At 43.3% G+C, this 10154-nt stretch overlaps 1 protein-coding gene across 1 annotated transcript in view; it reads left to right on the forward strand.

Annotated features, from left to right (window-relative positions):
• mrps5 (mitochondrial ribosomal protein S5) overlaps window positions 1–8582 on the forward strand; it is a 142505-nt gene extending 133923 nt beyond the window's left edge. Inside the window, exons 9-11 of the mRNA XM_072246845.1 lie at window positions 3932–3994; window positions 5053–5189; window positions 8070–8582. Coding sequence (XP_072102946.1) covers window positions 3932–3994; window positions 5053–5189; window positions 8070–8294 — 425 coding nt within the window. The 3' untranslated portion in view covers window positions 8295–8582. The remainder of the gene's footprint in view (window positions 1–3931; window positions 3995–5052; window positions 5190–8069) is intronic.
• The last annotated feature ends 1572 nt before the right edge of the window (window positions 8583–10154 follow it).

Here is a 10154-nt window from a genome sequence, read left to right on the forward strand (position 1 = left end):
TTTATAAAAACTTTTGCTATCTGTTTTTAAATTTTGTGCTAATTTACTTTCATACTCTATCTTCCCTTTCCTTATCTCTTGTTTAGTTGTTCTCTGTTGCTTTTTAAAGTTTTCCCAATCCTCCAGTCTCCCACTACTCTTTGCGACTTTGTACACAGGAGCTTTTAATTTGATACCATCCTTTATTTCCTTTGTTATCCAAGGCTGGCTCTCCCCACGCTTACTGTCCTTACCTTTGACTGGAATATACTTTTGTTGAGCACTGTGAAAAATCTCTTTGAAAGTATTCCACTGTTCCTCAACAGTCCTACCAAATAGCCTGTGCTCCCAATCCACATTAGCCAACTCCTCCCTCATCCCGTTGCAGTCTCCCTTCTTCAAGCATAATACATTAGTTTTAGATCTAACTATTTCATCCTCCATCTGTATGCGATTCAATCATACTATGATCACTCTTTCCAAGAGGATCCCTGACTACAAGATCGTTAATCTTACTTGTCTCATTGCACAGGACTAGACCTAAGATAGTATTTTCCCTTGTACATTCACTAACATGCTGCTCAAGAAAGCCATCACGGATACATTCTATGAAGTCCTCCTCCAGACTTCCTTGACCAACCTGATTCACCCAATCTATGTGGAAGTTAAAACCCCCCATGACAACTGCCATTCCATTCTTACAAGCCTCAGTTACTTCTTGGTTAATCACCTCTGCCACTGCAATATTTTTATTAGATGGCCTATAGACAACTCCCGCCAGTGATTTTTTCCTTTTACTATTCTTAATTTCTACCCAGATGGACTCAACATTCTGCTCCGTAGATCTTATATCGTCTCTCATAATCGCCCTGATCTCATCCCTAGTCAAGAGCCCCACCCCACCTCCTCTCCCTTCCAGCCTATCTTTCCATATTACCTGATACCCTTGGATATTTAATTCCCAGTTATCTCCACCTTGCAGCCAGGTTTCTGTAATGGCCACTAAATCATATGCCTTGGTACTGATCTGTGCCACAAGTTCGCTGACCTTGTTTCTAATACTACGGGCATTTAGATAAAGTGCCCTTATACCCATTGTCCTTTTAGAATCTAGTGACCTATGCAATTTTTGCTTTTTACTTTAATGCACTCTACTCTTACTTTTTCTTCACTAACTCTAGCTTTAGTCTCTGCATCACTTCCCTCTTCCGTGTGGGTTCCCATCTCCCTGCCATGTTAGTTTAAAGCCTCCCAACAGCACTAGCAAACAGTCTCCCTAGGACATTGATCCCAGCTCTGCCCAGATGTAGACCGTCCGGATGGTACTGCTTCTACCTCCCCCAGAAGTGGTTCCAATGCCCCAAGAATCTGAAACCCTCCCTCCTGCACCACCATTCAAGTCACATGTTCATTCTAGCTATCCTGCTGTTCCAACTCTGGCTAGCACGTGGCACCGGTAATAATCCTGAGATGATTACCTTTGAGGTCCTACTCTTTAATTTATCTCCTAGCTCCCTAAATTCAGCTTGTAGGACCTCATCCTGCTTTCTTCCTATATCGTTAGTTCCTACATGCACCACAACAGCTGGCTGCTCACCCTCCCCTTTCAGAATGCCCTGCAGCCTCTCTGAGACATCTCTGACCCTTGCACCCGGGAGGCAACACACCATACGGGAGTCCCATTTGCAGCCACAGAAGCTCCTCTCTATTCCCCTTACCATGGAATCCCCTACCACAACAGCTCCACCACTCTTTTCCTTGCCCTCATGTGCATCAGAGCCACCTATGGTGCCATGATCCTAGCTACTGCTGCCTTCACCTGATGAGCCATCTCCCCCAACAGACTGCAAAGCGGTATATCTGTTTTGGAGGGAGATGACCGCAGGAGACTCCTGTACTACTTTCCTGCTACTACTCTTCCTGTTGGTCACCCATTCCCTATCTTTCCTTAGATCCTTAAACTGCAGTGTGACCAACTCACTAAATGAACTATCCACGATATTCTCAGCATCTCAGATGCTCCAAAGTGAGTCCATGCGCAGCTCCAGTGCCGCCATGTGGTCTATCAGGAGCTGCAGCTGGACACACTTCCTGCACACGTAGTGTTCAGGGACACTGTCAACCTTCCCGAGTTCCCACGTGTCACAGGAGGAGCATGGCACGGGTCTGAGCTCACCTGCCCTGACAGAGCAACGGATGCTAGCGGAAGAGGACCACAGGAAAAAGGGAAGAGTCTGCTGGGGAAGCCAAAGACTGTTATCTGTCAGTCTCCGCAAATCAGTTCCTCGCCCTGACCCTTCTTCGCCGAAGCCCTGTTTGAGCCAAAGCCCTCTCACCCCGCTGCCTGCTCCGAACGGTGCCCGCTGTATATGGCGGTCTTCTTTTTTAACTCTTCCCACTCTCTACTGGCGAACGTCACGCGCCTGAGCAGTCTTGCCTCTCTTTACCCCGAGCAGTAAAATGCCTTCTCTCCGAAAATCCTTTCAGACGTTCCACTCGCAGCCTTCTTCCTTCGAATCTTAATTTTTTGTGACTTAATTCACAGAATAGGCAAAGTTTCTGCAAACTTACTTTTGTTGAAGCTGCCTGTTGAGCTGCAGATACTGCTGCTTTGAAGAATATTAGGATAGGAGGAGGCCCTCCGTTGGTTGGGATTGACCATGAATATTGCATACTAGCTGTACGCAAATCAGTCTGCAAGTCAGGGCAGTGCCATATGGAGAGCAAGCTGTTGCCCATGCAGCAGGATCACCCTCTCCACACAGCTGGTGAATCCAATGGAACGAGAAACAGATACAGTTTGCACCAGTGGCATCGCAGGAGTTGCCAGTCAGCATTGGACTGCCTTAGAGACCTCAGCTCCAGATTTATCCTCAGGATTTACTCCCAAAGCCTTTCCCGTGAGTGGGCATAGCCACAAGGCAGAGGAGGTTTGAGACTAGAGTTTCCTTCTAAATGAGCTGACAAGCCCCGTCTGCCCAAAGCAACTGGTTTTAAGGTGTCAGTAACCCACCTTTGCTCCTTCTCCTGTCAGTAGAAATAGTTCTGCCAGGCTTAGTGCCGAGCCACTTATGAAGGGCAGGAGCAGGACTTGATTGCCAGGGGCTATTTGAGATGCCGCCCCCACCCTCCAAACCCCTGCCCCAGCCATGACAACATTCAGGACCTACATTAGAGTAAATGTCATAATAAACCTTGAGAACGAATATGAACTGGCAAAGACCGGCTGGTTTTTTAATCCATCACAAAACAACTAAGCAGCATGTCTTCTAGCAAGCTTCACTATTTTTATCCATGTATTGCAAAGTCAAAGAAAAGGCCTGTGCCACTTAGGGGAGAAAAACTGAGAAAATTCTAACAAATATTTTATAAAGGTATACTGTAACCTTTCTGCTCTTGTATTCTTTGTCCCAACTAATGAAGACAACTGTCCTGCACACTTCCCCACCACTCAGTCTACCTGTGATGCCATCCTTCGGGGATACTTGGATTTGTACCAAGGTCCTTCTGTTTTCAGTACTTGCAATTACTTCTCTCAAACAACATCAACTCAGGATTTAGGTCCATCTGTCATTTAGTTTACTAATTCATCAATATCATCCTGCAGCCTAAGGCTACTCTGTTTACTGTTAACATGACCCCTATTTTCGTGCATACCTCCAGCAATCAAACCCAAATCATTACTGTGTGTAACGGACACCTGGATTCCAGTGACACACCACTGATCAAAGGCTTCCAGTCACAAAAGCAAATTTCTCCACCATCAGTCCGGAGTTCGTTGATAAGCTGACATAGGGGTTTTAGAATTTTCTGATATTATTTCAAATTCCTGTCAGATGCCATTTAAATATTAGAATTTATATTTCAGTAATGACAAAAAACTGAATAATAAAACAAATGGCAATAGTGTTATACAAATGTACCAACCAAAATGTATTTTATCCCAATGCAGTTTATCATGATGTAGAATCGAAATTTAAACGAACAACTATAAAAATGAAGAAGCAGAACTACGGTAAGCAAATATATAAAAGCTGATCTATGTACTGTACTTCGATACTTGATCCTATTGATAAACCTGGATCGCCTGGGAGGGAAATGAATACAACATGGTGGCTCAGCTAGTAGAGCTGTGGCCTCACAGGTCCAGCACCCCTGGTTCAGTCCTGTCTTCCAGTGCTGTCTGTGTGATGTTTGCACTTTCTCCCTGTGACTGCATGGGTTTTCCTGAGGTGCTCCCTCTCATATCCCAAGTTGATAGGTCAGTTTTCCACTGTAATTTGCCCTGACGTGGAAATTGGTAGTATCTGGAGGGGGGTGATGATTGAGTTGGGTATTGATGGGAATATGGGGGGAATAAAGTAAATTAGGTTAGGATTAGTGAAAGTGTATGCTTGATGGTTAACACAGATTCAATGGGCCAAAGGTTCTGTTTCTGTGCTGTATCTTTCTATCCCTCCTTAACACTTTGGTAAATAGTTTTTGGTGCAGTTAATCATGAAGTAAGGTTATTTTATAATTAAAGAGGATGTATTAATTGAGTATTCATAATGTTAAGGTAATTTATTTTACAAATCCTTAAATATTAAAGGGTCAAAGATATGCAAATTTATGTACAGTAGGTTAATTTAATGTGTGACATGTATCTCATTCATTTTAACTATTTACTTGCATAATTTAAAGCTACTTTGTCCAGCCATTTATCTGCCTTTCAAACTACTGTCAGCCTCTACTATCCTCGAAGTATTCTCCTTTCTGCCTATATAGACTTCCACTCTTCACAAAAAACACTCAACGTAACAACCATTATCCTGCACTGACTTTTTCACCCAACCTTCAAACCCACACAGTCCTGGTTAAAAGAAACGCATCATATTGATTATTTGAGTTAGTCATCCCAAGACCCCAATCAATGAGGCATTGCTGAGATTTTACAGACATTTAATATCTCCTTGAAACCTTTGAATCCAACATACCAGTAATTTAATCCTATTGCTTTAAATGTTGTTCAGTAGTTCTAATCTGCACATATATTATTTGAAACTATAACTTTTCATTACCTCATTACCACAGGGTATGGACTACATTGTCATCGAGCAATTATTACAATATGCAAATTAATTGGAATCAGGGACATGTATGCCAAGGTTACTGGATCAACAAATCTACTGAATATTACTCGAGCACTTTTCCAAGGATTATCAAAGCAGGTAAAAAAGCTCAGTTATAAGCAAGTCTCTTCTCACTGGTAGAATACTATATATTAGATGTGTACAGTAAGTGGCTTTTATCAAGCTTTAAATTTATGTTGATGTAATAATGCATCATATTAATTGAATTTCACATTTAATTTGTTTTGTAGTTCTTTGGGAACTCATTTGGTAAAGTCAGCTTTCAACTATGTCAAAGGGACCTTTTCCTGAACTAGCTAATCCCAGATGCAGCAATGAATGGTGCTAAATGTTAATAGTGGTAATTAATAGTATTCCTCATCGGCCCTGGTCTGGGGAAGGTGAAGTTATGCAAGCTCCTGTTCTGACTGCTCTTGCACTTCAAAAGACACTACGTGGATATTAGGCAAGAAAAATTGACACTTAGTTTTGATATTTGATATATTAAAGAAAGGGGCTTCCCTTCCTCCACCATCAACTCTGCTCTCAAACGCATCTCCCCTATTTCACGCACATCTGCTCTCACTCCATCCTCCCGCCACCCCACTAGGAATAGGGTTACCCTGGTCCTCACCTACCACTCCACCAGCCTCTGGGTCCAACATATTATTCTCCGTAACTTCCGCCACCTCCAACGGGATCCCACCACTAAGCACATCTTTCCCTCCCCCCCTCTGCTTTCCGCAGGGGTCGCTCCCTACGCGACTCCCTTGTCCATTCGTCCCCCCCATCCCTCCCCACTGATCTCCCTCCTGGCACTTATCCGTGTAAGCGGAACAAGTGCTACACATGCCCTTACACTTCCTCCCTTACCACCATTCAGGGCCCCAGATAGTCCTTCCAGGTGAGGCAACACTTCACCTGTGAGTCGGCTGGGGTGATATACTGCGTCCGGTGCTCCCGATGTGGCCTTCTATATATTGGCGAGACCCGACGCAAACTGGGAGACCGCTTTGCTGAACACCTACGCTCTGTCCGCCAGAGAAAGCAGGGTCTCCCAATGGCCACACATTTTAATTCCACGGACCATTTCCATTCTGATATGTCTATCCACGGCCTCCTCTACTGTAAAGATGAAGCCACACTCAGGTTGGAGGAACAACACCTTATATTCCGTCTAGGTAGCCTCCAACCTGATGGAATGAACATTAACTTCTCTAACTTCCACTAATGCCCCACCTCCCCCTCGTACCCCATCCGTTATTTATTTATATACACACATTCTTTTTCTCTCTCTCCTTTTTCTCCCTCTGTCCCTCTGACTATACCCCTTGCCCATCCTCTGGGTTTTTCCCCCCCTCCCCCTTTTCCTTCTCCCTGAGCCTCCTGTCCCATGATCCTCTCATATCCCTTTGCCTATCACCTGTCCAGCTCTTGGCTCCATCCCTCCCCCTCCTGTCTTCTCCTATCATTTCGGATCTCCCCTCCCACTTTCAAATCTCTTACTAACTCTTCCTTCAGTTAGTCCTGACGAAGGGTCTCAGCCCGAAACGTCGACTGTACCTCTTCCTAGAGATGCTGCTTGGCCTGCTGCGATCACCAGTAACTTTGATGTGTGTTACTTAGTTTTGATGTTCTTGTTGCTATGCCCAGTGTTTGAATCCTCTGCTAATCAATTACCGCTTGTGCTTTCACGAGGTGTGGCAGCTTAAGGAGTGGGGTGCCAGTGTATCTGCTGTCTGTAGACCCTACCCAGAAAAACTGAAAAAAGTACATGGAAAAATATAGCAGTTACTGTAACTGTTGGCTTTGTACAGCTCTGCAGATGAGAGGTGATGCTAGGCCTGAGCTGATACCTCTTTTCAGCTAGCGGCCTGCTAGGGAATGGGAGAATTGTATGGAAAAAGAAAGTCAGGTTGGCATTCCACACAGAAACGGATAAAGCACAGATAATTCACATGCTTCTATCATGTGAGGACTTGGTAGAGATTGTCTTTGTGCCCCTGGATAAAATTGTTTCACAACAGTTTCAGACACTTGATGGACATGCTGATAAATAATTCTTGGAGAATTGTTTCATCTCTTGGCCTTTCATCTTTGGCACAAAACATCAAGTGTCCTACTTCCCACAGATGTTGTCTTATTCACTGAGTTCCTCCCAACATTTTATTTCTGTTCCATATATCAGCATTTGCAGTCTCTTGTGTCTCAACTTTAATCCTCACAATATAGAAGGAGCCTATTTGCTCATCAAATCTTTGTCAGCTCATGTAGTAATAATATTTCCTCATTAGTTTTTCTGATCCTCCCCACTTCCCTACAAGTTCCATTCACCTGCGTATCCGAGAGAAAACTCTGTGGCCAGTCTGCCCACCAATTTGGGAGGAAATCCAAGCAGTCACAAGGAGAACTCCACGCAGACAGCCATGGATGTCAGGGCTGAATTCAGGTCACTGCAGCTGTGAGGCAGCAGTACTTATCGTCTTTTAAACACTTACAATAAAATGAGCTGGTCATTTTATCCCACCACCACCAACTGTAAATTTGTACTAGGGTATTCACATACTGTGAGCTGAACAAATTGCAATAAAACTGTTAGCCGTTAAGTATTGGCAATAGATTTGGCAATTGGTTTATTATTGTCACAAGTATCAAGGCACAGTGCCTACCTTCCATACAGATCATTTCACCACATCAGTACGGTACTAGAAAGAGAAAAGCAAGAACAGAATATATTATTAAATTTATAAAGAAAGATAGGTAACTTCAGTGCAAGGGTTTTGACAAGGTAGATTCAAGAGTTTGATAGCAGTGGGATATGATGGTGTGTGCTCTCAGGCTTTTATATCTCCTGCCCGATGGGAGAGAGGAGACAGAGAATGACTGGGGTTGGAGGGCCCTGGTTACATTAGCTGCCTTCCTGAGGTATGTTAGGTTGTATGATCGTGCTGATTATGTTTTCTTTCTTCAATCCAACAGGAGACTCACAGTGACTTAGCTGAGAGGAAAGGGTTGCACGTAGTCGAGTTTCGAAGTGAATGTGGGCCTTTACCCATAATTGTGGCCTCCCCACATGGAGCAGTCCGGAAGGATCCAGAACCCGAAGATGAAATCCTTGACACCAAGTTGGATTGGGGTGAAGTGAAAGCAGCACAGGGCATGAAACAGTCCGTCTGGGCAAATGTCAAGCGTACAATTTGGTGATCAAATGGTATTTGACAAGGAGGTGGGGTTGAAGCAGTTTTGCTACTGAATATGCAAAGAAAACTGCAGGTGCTAGCTGGAACAATGAAGCTTTCTGTAGTGTTTCCAGCAGCATAACGTTGCATCATCTCCCCAGGCTGCAGTTTATGCCACAAGAAGTTTATTCATTTAATTTTCCAATTTTGTTGTAATTTGATGAGTGAGGCGGCAGAGCTTGCAGCTCCACAAGTTGTCTTACTTATAGTGCTGTCTGTCACCTTAATGCAAATAAAATATTCTTTATTTAAACTTTCAAACTCCTGTATTTGTCATGATCCCTTCTGGCAATTCTCTGTCTTGCTATTATCCCCTTGATTGGGCCTTAATCCCCTCGTCTGATTTCCAATTGTTCCCAGTTCCATTAATTACAGCACACCTGGTTTCTATCAGGGAATGCAGGATAAGAACCCTGGCGTCACAGCAATGAGCTGCCAGGTCGTTGGTCAATTCTAGTGTATGTAAACCTCATTTCCTGATTCCTTAGGACTGTTAGTTCCTAGCTCCGCACCATTCCCTGGATATTCTACGTGAACCTTGTCTCCGAGTCAAGACTCGCCTGGGTATCTGCTCCACGTTCGCAACTGTGCTAGCACCTCTCGACCCTGTCTCCGTGCCTGTGTCCTGCACTTGGGTTCGTCCTCAGTCACGTCCTTGCAACAGTATTATTCCTTCTGTCTCAATCTGTAGAATTTGTATCTGCCTCATGATTTAAGCATTGGCAAACTCCATATGTCATCAAAATTATTCTTCACTGCATTCACCGCCAAAGAAGTGGTTTAAGAGAGGAATCAGCATCCACGTCACATTTTATTTCATACTGAATGGTGTTTTTGTGGAAAAAAATAGTGGAGAGATATTGCTTTATAGATATGAGATAGAACAGAGTGTATGATGAGCATACGGTTTACATATCTGGATTGTTTATCCAAGGACATGCAGTTTAATTCCACCAGTGCAACTCAGAACTTGTAACTTAATTAATGATGCAAGACCCAGAATTAGAGGGAAGAAAATTCTGAATGAAGGGTTGAAATATCTGAGTTACTAATGCCCTGCACGCACCGTTCTTTAATTAACAAACCATCCACCATATGCTAGCTTCTAAGCCTTGGTGTATAACACAGCTGCATAAACAAGATAAAGACAGTGAGGGTCTTAAATTGTGGCAACGACTCTGTGGGCTGACAAGACTGACCATTAAGGGGTGTCCTGGTTTTCCCTTGCATGTACTGGTACTGACAAGTAAAAAAATATATAACTTTGTGCTTTAAGGATTTAATGAATTTTATATACTATCATAAAGAAAGGTTCACCATTCAGCCTTGGGTTCTCAGTACGCTTACAACAATCTATCTTAGTTTCAAGGATGAATGTGAGTTGTGGAGATATAAACTGTGGGACAGGACAGTCTGTCTCTAAATTATAGGATACTATAAGTTACAGAGGATTGATATTTTAACTTTAGCTGAAATAATCGACTTTCTGTGTACATGTATAAAAAGGCTATGACGCTTGCTTTTTGGAAGACTGGTGACCCCACAGTTAGTGAGTCAATTTCCCCTTATTCATGAATGAAGTTCGAAGTTCGTGTCCAACTTACTTGTGACCAACTTCAAATGAATTTCCTTAGCAAATGAATTTTCCTAACAGTTGTTAAAAACCCCACAGAGTTCACTGATGTCCTCTATCCTAACCAATGTGACTGACTTTTAAAAGGTCCTGAAATTACTGAGCATGCTAATTCAAGAGGGAGTTAAAGATGAACATTAAGTCCATGGACTTAATTTGACAGACATCGGCTGTCCCCACATCACCCCCATC

The sequence above is a fragment of the Mobula birostris genome, chromosome 2, assembly GCF_030028105.1.
Source record: "Mobula birostris isolate sMobBir1 chromosome 2, sMobBir1.hap1, whole genome shotgun sequence".
Classification (NCBI taxonomy): Eukaryota; Metazoa; Chordata; class Chondrichthyes; order Myliobatiformes; family Myliobatidae; genus Mobula; species Mobula birostris.